Below are 14,691 nucleotides of genomic sequence, written 5' to 3'. Positions count from 1 at the left end.
AAGTTACCAATTTTCTAGAGGATGAATTCCTTTGCTCTTACTAGACTATTGAGTGACGTATGTGAGTGAATTCACGTCATAACTGGCTCGATGTTTATAAGTTTTAAAATAGAACACTTAAAATAAATGTCCATTAAGATTTTTCAACAGTCACGACAGAACTTTTCCGAGCCACTTTTCCTATTAATATTGTCCCGAAGCCATTCTTTTCGTGTAAAATGGTTGATGTCAGTGTCTATAACGGTATCATTTACATTAGCCCAGGGGCCAATAATTAACCCGGTTTATTTAGAAATGATGAGAATGTGTATGGTGCCATCTGCCTCAGAAATCAAACCGAATAGTCGTTTATCGACCACCTTAAGAAAAAAAAGACCAATTTCTTGACTGAGCGTTTATCCAAATTTATTTCAAGTTAGATTTCTAAACGTAGCTAATCTACTTCTATTATGAACCTATTTTACAATCCTGATTTCTATACATTAGAACCTACTTTGTAACTAAGTTACACAAATAAATGTAAAATGACGAAAGTAAAGTTTTACAATATAATACAAAAAGGCGCATTCATTGGAACTTTCGTGAAATCCAAATTGAGAAATATTATTAGATTATCCGAATGGCTAATATCGTGTGCTAGAACAAACACCTAACAATTGTTTCATTTTTATTTGGCCATTGTTTGCAACAAATTAATTGAATGCCCTTGAGGTTATGGACGTGATGTCCTTACATTGAAACAGTTGATACCGGCAACTTGATCATGATGACTCCCACGTTTGATCTTTCAAACAACATAACAGAAACCTCAATGTGAGGTATATTTCCCTGAAATTTTCAAATTATATGCAAAAACGATTAAAATACGTTCTTGATTTTACCTTAATACGGATCTATAGGGTATTTTCATTGATGCTTGTTTTGTTCTACTTAATCGACTTCAAAATCTGCACCTCCATTTTTGGCAGTTGCATATACGCGATTGGAATGCCTGTGATTCGGTCGCTTTTTGTTGGGAATTTATACGAAAATTCCTTATTAGTCTTACTTGTCTAACCATTACTTTTCTATGGTATTGAGAAAAGAAGATTGGAAAGTTTATAGAAAAGAAATAAGACTGATTAGAGAAGATATTTCTTCTAAAAACTAGGCTACTTAGTATAAGTATCGTTCGAGTGGTCACTCAAAGTTCTTCTGTACCCACTTCAAGCCGCGAGTATACGACCGCCACAAGCAATATAAATACTACTTATGGTCTGACTTGTAAAATATGAAACCTAACAAATAAGAATTATTTACAGTCTTAAAAGTGTTCACTTTTTGCGTAAAGTTGTCCTCTACCCTCTACAACTAAACAGAAAACACCGCCTAGTGATTGTACAAGACAATCACTAGTTGTCTGTTTTTTTTTTTCCCACGGAAGTGACATAGCGTTATGGAATTAAGCTCTATGCCTGTTATTTCGAAGTAAAGCCATTTTGTTCCGCTGCAACCATTCTGTCACTTCGTCCAGACGGTAAAACGTAGGTCCGATGCCGCCAGCGTATTCCACTTTCCGCCCTTTTAAGATATACAATCTGATAGGCATGCCAGCATACGCCTTGTTTGCCGTGTCTTGCATGTTGTCCACCACAACAGGGCATTGAAATACAGTGGAGTCAATCATCATCTGTGCCGCCTTACATCTTTCCTCCAAAGTTCGGTGTGTTTTAATGCTGACGTTGTTCTGCAAGGAGAAGTGAGCAAACTAAGTACATAGCCATGTAACTCATTCTAGTATCTAGGTACAACTTGATGTGTCAACACCGCCCTTTCCTTTCAGAAAAAACTTTTACAATTGCAATTTGAAACGAGTATTTATCTCGTAAGAGATGATAGTAAAAAATAAAAACAAAAGTCCATGAAGTGCTTTCAACTGAGTTCTTTGTCGCTGTGGGAAAACTAAAAGTCGAGATCTACTTCTCGAGGTTCTACGTGTAAACTGACTTGAACTGAATTTTTTACCAGCATTGCGTGCATTTTTCTTGTACAAAAAGAAAGCAGATGTTTGATTTTTTAAAACATATCATCAACTTACGGTGAAATAAATCCCAGTTGTGTAGTAAATTCGTAGCTGTGAATTTCAAACAACTTTCGGTTAACACTCGGATTCATTATATATGCAAGTAACACCCCTGTTAAAGAAAGGTGATGTTTGGATAACGTTCATTTGCTCATTTGTCGGTTTTCAGGGTTGCTACATATTTGAAAATTTCAGATTGCCAAATCACTTTTGTTTTAAGAGCAAATAAATCAAATCAACAAAATCTATAGAATAGCTGTTGAACAACTTGCACTTGAAAGCTGTGAAAGACTCAAAGGGTTTGATCCACAGGTTGGTTTGATATTTACCCTAAAGTCACTTTACAGTCCGGACTGTTTTTTGCCTTCAGTTTTCTTACCTCAAATGCCCATGCATCGCTTGGATGAGCCTCCTCAATGTACACCGTCAGAAAATCAGCCACGTCACTAAACTCTCGCACAATGCTGAGATATTCTCCCACTCTTGCTCGAAAAATTGGACAGGTCCAGCTGCAAAAGTTGATCACCAGTGGACGGTTTCCCTTGCAAAAGTCTAACAGTTGATAGCTCGACTTGCCATCGACGGAAAGCACGAGAGAGTCTGGGGCCAGGTTTCCTACTTGCGCCCTTTTCTGAAGCTCCAGTAAGATCGAAGAACGCATTGACTCGAACATGGGTCGAGTGAAAAGCGTGTGCGCGAAGTCTTCACGACGCAGTTTAATCGTCGCCATCTTGTTAAACAGTTCACAGACAATGGGCTGCGCAAACGGAAAAAGTTTCAATAGGCGAAAGATGGAAAACGCGAGAAGCAGTGTAACAGATCCAACGTAGTACATGAACACTGTTGAAAGCTTGCTCATATTTTGCAACATGGTCGGTATATACCGTGTATGCTACCTGGCGCAGACAAGATCAAGCTGTTCGCTGTGCTGCGATTGAAGTGCAACTGAAGGTGAAATTGGTTAATCAATGTTTTTGTTCAGCTGCGGGAGAATTTGAAGAATTTTCTCCGTGACCTTTGAGGCAAATCTTTGCGTGCGATTTTTCAAATACTTGTTGTTCGCACATGGTTGCTTTTAAAAGCGGAACAAAGTATTTTGCGCGGGTTTGTAAGCAACAAAACAAGTCTTCATATTTGTTCAGTGTCCTCCAAATTTGGTCTATGCGTGCCTGTGGTATTTAGCGGTAGCCCTTTACAATTGAAATAAACACAACTGTTCGCAGCAGTATCTCTCCACATGTACTAGACGTAATGATGAATGAGTAGTAGCTCTTTTCTTGTGAATTATTTTTCGATGACCTTCATTTGTTCTCGAAGGCACGACTAGCACGCAATGCATTAAAAGTTTTGTTCATAATGCTGAGTCAATTTTTATGTCTTCCTTCAGCTGGAAAGTAAATATTCACTCAGGAAGAGCAAATTCCACGTGGGCAGAACGAAATCCACTTAAAGATTTCTGCGTTTTCCTAAGAAAAAGCTTTAAATAGCAGTTACGACGAATCCAAACTGAATTTTCGCTTGTTCACGCTGAGACAGAAGCCGGTTTTAGCGGCGTTTTTTGCCGCCAAATTTTGCGTGATTTCAAATGTTGTAAACAAATGTAACTTGAATCACGCGACGGACATGAGGTAGATCACGCGAACTTTAATCGTTGCATTCATACATTGGGAATACAAGACGGAAGGTGCTCTCGATCGCTTGAGAAATTTATGTATGGGAAAACAAAATACTTAGTACTCGTGGATCATAATTGAGTATTTATGTGTCTTTCCGTTGCAAAATTTTCTTCCCAGCGTGATACCCTTGTATAGCAATTAGCAGCGCGCTCGAGTGCACAGTACAAACAGGATGTCGGGCACTAGACATTTAAACGGATATAGCGACGGTTGACTCGTTTTTCGTCATTTTGTTCAAGCTCCTGGTAAATATCGTTAGTTCGTCAAGAACATGGGTGTTTTTCCTCCATATCCCATGCACTTGTTGAAAGCATTCTGTGCAGCTATCAGTTAAGTGATGATTGCAACGGCGATTGTTGGTGTCGAAGGTCTTGGTCCCCAAATCATGATCACGCACGACTTAAAAAGTTTTTAAAACAAAAATTATAAAATTTTCTCCTCTCTATGGCTGGCTCAGTAGTTTTAAAGTGGTTAAAAAATGCTGCTCAGAAAACATGAACCTGCACTCAGAGACCTCTCTTCAGAAAGGATCACATTATCAAACCCTTTCTCGAAGATGACTCTGTAATTAAATCAAGGATTTGATTGGCCTGGAGAGAAAGGTTAAAAGAGGATGAGACTGCATTGAATTAAATTCTTACATCTCTGTTTTTCAGACAGCAATGCAGTGGAACTCGTAAACAAAATGCTTACCAAAGAAAAACCATGTTTTCTCGAATATCCTGGCAAGAAAAACTTAGTTGAAATCATTTTGATACAAACAGTGAAAGTGTTATAACGGTTTTCGCGCGAATCTTTGCGCGTCATTAACAGATGTATTGTGTAATTACTGAGTTCTAGGTTGTTACGAAAACACTTACATTGCTTTAATAGTTTTTCATGTGAATTGCCACATTCTATAGAGTGATGTATTGACTAAGGGGTCAGACACCAACTTATTACATAACGAGAGGTCCAAGGTTGTTACAATAGATAAAAGATTAAATGCATGTTGAAATGTAATTATTTTTTAATAAAGTTATTTTCACTGATATAAGTTCTTATATTTGTCATCTATTTTTGTGAATAGTCTGGAGTTTATGGAAAAGCTTTCAAGCAAGGCACGTCAACTGCAAAAGCTATTGTCATTCGAGCTTAATTTCCTTGAATTTGGCGAATTTTTGCAATGGCAGGATCGCAAAGATTGATTGTAGTGTTCAAGACAAAACAGTGTCGTTGATACCTCACCATGAGAGTGTAATATTTAAAGAATTTTCCCGCGGGATATAGTGACTGGCACGTGACGGCTGAGCTTCAACATGAAGGTAGACTTTATTACCAAAAGTCCTCTTCTAATCGCATTCTAAACGCCAAACAGTGAAAGTCTAAATCAACGATAAACGAAAGAATGTCCATATCTCGGATTGGGAGTGTGAGCTCAAGTTCTGATCTCGTTTTGGGTAGCGCGAAAAGAGCTTCATTCCTAAATAGGAATGAGATGCCTGAGTTTCAAGGAGATAAGAAACTTCCTGAAAAGAATTTTAGCTCGACAGAAAAGAATAGGGGTTATGGGATTACCCGATTCATAGGAGAACACCAGACTCTTCTTCTGTCAGTTTTAGCATTCTCGAGGCCCTCTTTTGAAGACCCCTCCGGCTAGCAGGGACAAGAGCTTTGCCGGGTGCGGATGCGCGCTTTATTGAAATACATTTATTACCGACTCTTTTTGGTTCATGGAGAATTAGTAAAGCTTCTATGCCGGCTATATGCTACCAAATGCGGCATCGCTCCGTCGTTTCGGCCTCTCGACAGGGTCTCGGCTTAAGTGCACTTTTTAAGTCATTTCACATGTCTTTTGTCACCCAATTTACCTTCATCCTTGCTGGATATACTCTAGGCGCGAAAAGGTGTAATGTCAAACGTTGCACATGTCTATGTTTGTTGATCAAGTCAGACTGCCAGGGGCGTAGGTAAATGCGCCTTAACTCGAAGGGGCCGGCCTTGATAAAATTGCCGGATTCGTATCAGTTCAATTAATAGGGTTGTGAAGATTTGTTTTTTTTCGCTTAGAGTTCACGTTATTACTATCAATGTGTTTGCTTTTGTCATAAGTATAGAAACGGAGGATTCACTTTTAGCCCCGGCTAAATCTATATATTAAATTAATACAGCTTCCGCTTGTGGGAAAAGAAAAGGAGAAAACACTGCATTTTGTTTTGAAAAATTATCTTGGTGATGTTCAAACGGTATAACATCAGGAGAAGTTCCACCACTTTTCAGTCACCTCTTATGTTGCCTGTTCAATTCCTTTTTCCGAGCCTCATAGATCAATCTTTGGAATAACAGTTTCTGTTACTGAACTTATTTATTGGGTGTAAATGGAAAAACCCTGTTGTATGATCATAAGTTGCTTTTCAGACGCCTGCAGGTAACGTGCACCTCCGCTTTTAGACACGCACTTGTAACATACCGTTGTCTTTGCCCCCAAAACGGTCCGTTTTTGTGACGCAAGTGAAAAGGCGCAGATTAAATATCACGTTTTTATACTGCAAACGGCAGACAATGGGGATCACCACGTGTTCAATTTTCCCGCCAGTTGCTTTCAATACAACTTATCGTGTTAAAAAATTTAAACTGTCTCTGTTTTTTTTAAGAATGGATCAGTTTTCAGTAAGAATGTCGTTGTAAGGTACGACAAGACAACATGTGTATGATTGTGTATGATCCAAAGCTCTCAAAGCATTTTAAAGAGTCTACGCCACTTTTTTTGCTGTCTCTTTAACAAGCTGAAACGTGTCTTCGCATCGATTTAATTCCGAAAATAATGGCCCAGTTTTGTTAGTTAAGACTATATTTAGGCATTGATAGTGTTTCCTGTGAGCTATTGAGACGGATGGCAAGGATAGACATGGATTGAAACTTGAAACAGCTGGGCCAACGTTTTTAAGTTTTCACACTAGGCCTGCTAAAATTACCAACAAAATTATTATGGTCAGTGCTCCCTGATGAAATTTACTTGATATCTTCCTTCCAACATCTCTAAAGGAGCATTTTTTGTATTGATAAAGGTAGTAATTAATGACTCTAGCACAGAATTATTGGATCATTATACGTCTCTGGGAAACTGCCCACCTCCCCCTCCCCTAAGCCAACATTTTGCCCTAAGTGAGAAGTAAGTGCCGTTGTAGGCTTAGGGGAGGGGTAGGTGGGCAGTTTCCCAGAAACGTGTAATGATGACCTTAAAACAGCGATATCTTCGTGATATGACATAGCTCTTTTAAGCTTTTAGAAGCAAAGTGCAGTCATGCAGTCAAGTGGTTCTTATTTTCCGGAAACCTCAACAAATATACAACTCAAAATGTCTAAATAACCTGGACATAATGCGGTTTAAAATATCTTGAGCAAATTTTGAACATGGTTTATCTACATTTATTATATAGACACGAGTGTTTTACTGGAAAATATACCACTCGTAAAATTCATAAAAACTACATCCGGGACCCGAGTTGTTTATTTTCCATAATCTCACACGTGAGTTTATTGATGACGTAATTTCGGCAATTTCCCTTCGAAATTTGTAGGCGTCGTGCGTCTTTTGAATTTTACTTACACGTTTTTCAAAGCTTTGATTATATTTTGTCATTGTATTCAGCTCAGTGTTATTTCTCAAGATTATTGTAAACAATGTCTTATATTGCTGCACTGTAAATTTGAGCCGTCACAATTACGTTTTGGCGAATGAAAATCTATTATTTTATCGATGTCTTTTTGTCTATATAATAAATAGAGGATATTACACGGCGGCTTGATGATATGAAGTTTATTTTCGAGTGGCAAAAACAATATTTTACTCACTCGCTGCGCTCGTTCGTAAAATATTCATATCTTCGCGCCACCGTGTAATATCCTCTATATCCTGCAGTCAGATGAAAGAAGATTTTTTTCACGGTGAGAAAATAAATCTTCCATGATCAAGCCAACATTACCTACCCAAACCAAAGTGCTGTGTGTACGTATTAGTATGAAATTAATGTGAAAAAACATAGAAACCACTTCATGTGGCTTCCATTTACTAAGTTCTATACTCTTCCATTATTTATTTATTTCTGTATTTTGTGCTTAAATTTGACAGACGTACTAATAGCTGCCCCCCTAAATATTTCGAGATCCTTAACAAAACAGTAAATCTACCGTTTGACGCTACTATGATATTTCACATGTAAATTGTGCTAGACAAATCTTTGCTTAATGGTGCGATTCACATAAGCATACTACAAATCAGCTGGTTCCGAACGTGATCTATTCGATCTGAAAAGAGAGTGCGATCATAACACGCTTTGTTTCCCAGCCTTCGTTAAGCCTTTATTCAATAACCTTTATGGAGTCTTAGTTGACTCTCTCTTGAAATAAAACTGAGATTCCAAGTACCCCTTCCCAACAGCAACACCTTACCATCACACCGCTATGTCGCGTGCGGCTCCGCTTAATGGTCTCGAACGCTTTTTGCGCCTGTCTTTGACAAATGACCACTTTTAAATTTGATATCACCGCCGCTATTAGAGGTTTTTCATTACTGATGAAGTATAATATATAAACCGCAAATTAAGGCAGGCGGTTTTGAGTTGACTGAGGCATAAAAAGACGTGCTAACGGTTATTAGGTCTTTTTCACTGGTGCCACTTGTGTTTTAATATCTCGCAGTTACGTTATAGAGTAAAGAGAGCCCAAACCCAATCAGATCAAACGTCACTGGAAACCTTTTGGGAATTAGACTGTGCTTTTTAAGACTAATATTATTATAAAGCTTGAAGAAGTATTAGCTTCGAATTTTTTTATACTATATGACTATTTTAAGCTTTCGTGATCGTCACAGTGCGCAACTAACTAACATGTAGTTGTCAAAAGAAAGCCTGCTTAAAAAAAATTTAGGCTTTTTCGATCTTTCTTCTTGCAAATGCTGTACTTGCGTACATACTGTATCGTAACGATTTCATTTGTCTGTGTGACTCTTCCGCGGTTCAGATGTTTGAAATTTCATATATTCACCTTCACATTTTAAACCTAATCTGTGAGCTTACAAAACAGTCAGCAAACACATGACATTCTTGTAATTCTTTAAAAATAGTTATCGAAGCAGTTCTTAGGACTCGTTCAGAAAGTTCCATGATTTAGTTTGTAGTAAGAGGTGTTAACTCTTGTAAAGAGAGCCAGCCACTCGTACATTTTTTCCCGCCGATTACTTATATTGCCATTACCTCTTTGAGTTTTAAAAAGAGATGTTTATCATATTAAGTCCGTGAAGTTCACTTGTTTTCAATTCTTTTATATTGAAGTCGAGGTAGCCCCGGGCATGTATGTCATAGTCATAGGTACTAACGGTATCATAGCATCAGTCTTACTTCGTTGTTCAAGCTTGGAGTCTCCGTTTTTCTTTTTTTTTTTTGTTTTTTTTGCAGCAAGGCATCCATGCGGTAACATGAGACTAGCGACCAGCCGTATTCAATGACAGTTTAATGGTTCTTTTTGCCGGAGACCTCAACACATACACAGTTCTGATGGTATAAATGACCAAGGCAATGAGTTTAAAAGCTTTTGTGCGAATCCAGGCTTTGGAAATCCATTTTTTAGCTGATTTTTCAACATGGATCAAAGGAAACGTTTTAGAGCAATTCCTTGAGCAGATACCACCACGTCACCATTTATTAATGATTTATTAACCTATTAATGAATACTTTTTAACTTTGTCCCCGAAATTTCGAGAGACTTAAAACGACACCATTCATCGCGTACGTTTTGGGAGGAACCTCGTTATCGGTTAACCACTCGTTTACGCAGCCAGAACTTTGCTTAATGGTCCGAACAACGCCTTGATGTCCTGCAATTTAACTGGCGCCAGCTAGGAGCATAGAAATTTAAAAAATGGGAAATTTCCATTTGAAAGAGGCCTGCGTGAGCACGCTTTATTTGATAATCTCCGTAAAACTCTTAAAATCTATTATAGATACCCGTCTAGTGTTATACCGGCTTTATGCTTTCTTAATAATGTCTTTCAAGGCCGCGAATACAGCAGCCCATTGTACTCATTTAAATGGCGCAAAGTAGAGCCTTGACTGGCCTGAATTGAGCTTTGAGGAGGCGGTATTGGCAGGTTGTTCTTAAGACTTCTCGCCTCGTTAGTTGCCCATATCAAATGACTACCTTGTCCGTCAAGAGGCAGACCCTCTAGAGATTAATTACCAATTAATTGTACCACAGTTAGACATGATTAGAGGCATCTCGGCATAGGAATGTAAAGTATTTATTTTATGAACCGCAAATTATGGAGATTTCGATTGACTGTATAGGAACTTCAAGCTAACTCTTAATTTAATTTGCTATCTGCTAATTTTGTTAGCAATAAATTCAGCCAAATGTAACTGAAGCTGTGGAGCTGCAGGGCTCGCTCAGTGGGTGGAACGCTGACATGCAGAGTAGGCTGCGGTCGATTTGATTCTCCGCTCGGACCAATACTGAAGGTCTTAAAATAGCTGATTACCAAGGCTGCCGCAGTTGTAAACAGCTACTTGAAATCCACGTAGCTAGGATGACCAAGCAGAAATGACTTTTGTCCTCAGTTACTACTTCCGTGCTATGAATAACTTGACGCCCAAAAGATTTTTACTTGTCTTTAGCACTGGATAACTTTTTAAGATCAAGTTTTACGCAGATTTCTGGTTAAGAGAACAACGGTCGTGCTGAACTAAGAATTTTACTGAAAAAGAGCAAGTGTGTTAACATGCGTTAGTCAAGCAGAAGGGCGTAATTGTTAAGCTTGCGACAACTAGCAGTTCCGTAGTTTTTTCCAACAAAACAATTTCTTTTGTTCATTAGAAGTGAAAAGGCAGACCTATGCAATGCTAGTTTCCATGAGAACCATGACAAAGAACTAGGTTTTGCTTCTAGAGCGCGAGGTTCGTGGGCAAATTTTATAGGTGAGGTTTTCCCATTTTTGAGCCACTTTTGGTTACTTTTCCTCTGCTGAATATTTTTAATACATTGTCCATATGGCCTCCTCCTATAATCTTTGAAAATTACATTTAATCGTAGCTTCTTTATGTTTACACCTACAAGAACGACGCGAGGACAAGTCAAGATGCGCAAGCGCACTAAAATAAGATCATCTTGTTCCCACAGGCCGCGATCCTTTAGTACAGCGACGGGGATTGGATGAAAACGTCATTGCGCTTGCGTCATGTTTACTCGGCTTATACGAGTGCATGTTTATGTTTAAACTCTGTTTGACGGGACAGCCACTGAGAAAAACGATGAAAATAAGACGGCTTGATGCCAAGTATTTTTGACGAGCTTCGATATTGTGATAAGACACAATTTTAATTGTTTCATATAACTACTTAAAGAGGTTATGAAGGAGAAATTGCGGAGGCAAAAATGAAAAGATTACCGTTACGTGGAAATTAAAGCACGCCCCTGTTCAGATAACATCCGTTTCCTTTCCGAAGATGCCATCCGTTTCCTTAACTATCATTAAGGAAATTATCAATGAGTCTGATAAGATATCAGTCATGTATGGACGGGGAATTTTTAATTGGTCCACTTTCACTTTTTTTTCTGCGAGGTGAATACCACCAGCCCAGTTTAATGATGCAAGTACATATACGGTTCAAGTGCAATGTGGACCCACCTAATAACATAACTGTCGATGTGCAATGTCCATTGAATCCGCATATAAATGTAAATGTAAAGTCAGGTGGTAGAACTAGAAGTGAAAACATAACAAATGTAGCGCTGGTGGGGGGGGGGGGGGTAAAAAATGAGAACTGTGGTGCTGGTGGTTAGGTTAAACATTAAAAATGAAGTGGTGGTGGTGGAGGTAAATCATAAAAAATGTGGGTGTGGTGGGGGTGAAACAATAGTGATTTAATGGTGGTTGAAAACATTAGAAATGTAGTGGTGGAACTATGGTGATGGTGGTGGAGGTGAAACATTAGAACTGTGGTGGTGGTGGTGGTTAAAACCATTAGAAATGTAGTGGTGGTTGTGGAGGTAAATCACAGGAAATGTGGTGGTGGTGGTGGAGGTGAAACAATAGTAATTTAGTGGTGGTTGAAAACATTAGAAATGTAGTGGTCAGTGGTGGAGATGAAACAGTAGAAATGTGGTGGTGCTTAGTAGCATTACACGACAAAAGTAGGAGCCACGTCAGGGTTGTCATTAAGAGCCGGGGGCCGGGGATTTTCCCCGGCTACTAAGAGAGTGGCCCCCGGCTACTTTTATTGGAAAATAGAAGAAAAATAGAACCAAAAGAAATCTCTAGCCATTTGATTCCCCGCCTACTTGTTGTGTTTACCCGGCTACTTGAAATCTTAGTGACAACCCTGCACGTATTCTGGATCTCATGAAAAAAAGTATCCCTTACTGAGAGCTGAAACTGTAAAGTTCTAGACCGGCGTATCACTTCCTTGAAATACAGTGCCAAACTGACTTTTCGGGGTTAGCCCTTAATGAATGGAATACCGTTGGCTTTATGGTGCAACTACGACATTAACCTCGTCGCCAGGGGTCCTTTTCGTTCCGATTCCCGTTGCTGAGCAAAAGGATCGCGGCCTCTAGGTCCATGTAATTGAAAATAACGGGAAAATCTTGGGCGGGCGAATCTTAAAGGAAAATAAGTAATTAAAAGCATTTCCGAGTTCCAAAAAGTATCACTTTCAAAACCAGGCCAAAAAGCAAAACCTTGATTGTGAAAACGAATTTTATTTGCATGAGAATAAAAAATCACTTTTATATCTATGGCTTCACACTTAGCTTCGCTATAGAGTAGAGGCATGAGGCAACTCAGATATGGCCTTAAATTCGTTTTCACTCGCGTAGTCAACAGCTACACAATTTTCTTTGAACGAAAGAGAGTTTTTACATGAGAAGAGTGCAATTCCCACGGGATTTGTTTGGTACTCTTATGGCTGCGGATCAGGAGCCCATGATCCGGAGCGAGTAACTTCCATACGCTCGTGTCACGGCGTTTTCACGGACCAGTGTATTTTTAGAACGGTTTTGGCGCGAATTTTGAATATTTTTTAAATTTCACAAACCAGTCAGCAAAACCAACAGACCTAAAAATGATATTTTAATAACGTTTAGGTTTCCGTTTTTAATATCTTATAATTCGAATGCGCTCATAGACATGGTGGAGATTGTATTTTCGTGGGAAAAAGTGCCTTAAAATGTATCTAAAAATAGACTGGTTCTTAAAAACGCCGAGACATTGGCCTAGTATGAGAGGGTTCTCGGCTTCCGTAGCTATGGGCTCCTGCGCGGATTCATTGTTTTGCACACCAATATGGCCTCCTTAAGGTCAAGCGAAAACGATCTTAGGCCTTCCTTAGGGGATTAGGGGAGACGATATTTTAGGGGCGGACGGAGGATCGAGGGGTGATCGTCGGCAACGATATAACGTTACTTCAAAATTCCTTTTTCAAAATTTGTCGCGATTATTCCAGTTCGTTTTAAATGTCAATGTATGTGATAATTTCCTTGAAATTGAATTTTTGGGAATCAAACCCAAGTTTGAAGGAAGGAGAAGAAAAATTCGTGGTTTTGAATTCACGTTCTCCATGAAACGTTGCTTATGGCTATAGGCCATTTTCGAGTTCCAAAGTCTCACTTTCGAAACGAGGCTTAGTGCAAAACTCATTTGCATGAGAATAAAGAATAATTTTTCATATCAATAGCTTTGCACTTAGCTTCGTTTTGAAACAGAGGCTTGAGACAACTGGAAACTGGCTTATTTCACGTCGTAGGTCGGGCATTGACTACAAAACGTAGCAAAAAATATGACTTACATGAGAGTTTACATGGCAATAAATGTTGGTCAACGGTGATCCTAAAAAGACTGCAATGGACACCTACATGTTGCCATAGTAATAATGGATAGTAATAACCCGTACTGGTGCTTACCACTTGACAGAAAAATCCGGTTGGAGTGTCGAAAGCATAATGGTAAGCGATTTACCAGTTTACCGCACCATTGCCACATCCGTTACGGTTTGAATCCAAAAAAGGGGCGAATTTATGTATAGTGAGTCTGGGACCAAGAAATTGGTAAATGGTAAGCATCATTCCGTTGGTTCGTACCAACCGGAATGAAAGGACTACCTCAAAACGTACTCTTCAATTTTCGGTTGGAATTTCCGAAAAGTGCAGTACCATTTACCTTCCATCCGGAATTTCCGAAATATTCTGTCAAATGGTAAGCACTGCAGTTGTTGACACGATCGTAACGATGAATGTTGATAAAAATAATTGTTCTCGATTAAACTGTAGGACTAATCCGGCCACGTCAATAGAAACCGCTTAGAGCGAAACGTGGCTTTTTAACCCAGGGGCCCGTGAACCCAAAAAGCTGTACATGTTTGCTGGGTTTGCATTCAAGATCAAATTTCCAATAATTTTGAAAATGATACAATGCAACTATCCAGTTAACGAAGCAAAGCTGCTCGGTTTGTCAGTAAGGAAATGTGCTACTATTCAACAGCGTTTGATTTTGAAATTTGCCTTCGGGCCCGAAAAGTTACCGGGCCTTTGGAGAGACGGGACGCAGGGCTGGAAAGTCTAAAGGAAAAAAACGCCGATAATTGAAAACATTTCTATTTACTGATTTAATGTTCATCAGCTATCAAAAATACAATTTTTTTTATCACGTAGTTTAACGAACAAAACCCTACACAGCCACTACCTTTTATAGATATCAGCACATCTCCGGATATGTACTGTCAAAAACATTGTCTTACAGGGGTGCAAGGGCTTTGTTGGCAAAAAATTAAATGCGATGTCTATCTTTATTAAGAGTGATTAACTTCTTACGTCTCCTTACGATATTTATTACTGGTAAATGAGGATCCAGGTAGTTTAGTTTAATACCCGCGCATGCAGAACATCGCCAACTTGGTGCGACTTCCTATTAACAATAAAATAGTA

General features: G+C 38.9%; 1 protein-coding gene across 1 annotated transcript; it reads right to left on the bottom strand.

The window, feature by feature from the left end:
• Window positions 1–394: 394 nt before the first annotated feature.
• On the bottom strand, window positions 395–3,589 carry LOC140948492 (type I iodothyronine deiodinase-like). The gene is made up of 2 exons (XM_073397735.1): window positions 2,442–3,589; window positions 395–1,726 (listed from the first exon to the last, which is right to left on the bottom strand). Exons 1-2 carry the CDS (start codon window positions 2,931–2,933, stop codon window positions 1,442–1,444), a joined length of 777 nt encoding a protein of 258 aa, XP_073253836.1. The 5' UTR covers window positions 2,934–3,589; the 3' UTR covers window positions 395–1,441.
• Between the last annotated feature and the right edge of the window lie 11,102 nt (window positions 3,590–14,691).

This window comes from Porites lutea, chromosome 9 (genome assembly GCF_958299795.1).
Source record: "Porites lutea chromosome 9, jaPorLute2.1, whole genome shotgun sequence".
NCBI classification, from domain to species: Eukaryota; Metazoa; Cnidaria; class Anthozoa; order Scleractinia; family Poritidae; genus Porites; species Porites lutea.
Note: the sequence above shows the minus strand (reverse complement) of the source record. Positions and strands in the feature narration are given on the sequence as shown.

Excerpts from the sequence above, each read along its gene's own strand:
- LOC140948492 (XM_073397735.1), bottom strand. The coding sequence starts at position 2,933 with ATGTTGCAAAATATGAGCAAGCTTTCAACAGTGTTCATGTACTACGTT. Across the intron at positions 1,727-2,441 it reads GCGATGCATGGGCATTTGAG|AACAACGTCAGCATTAAAAC; the intron begins GTAAGAAAACTG and ends TTCTCCTTGCAG.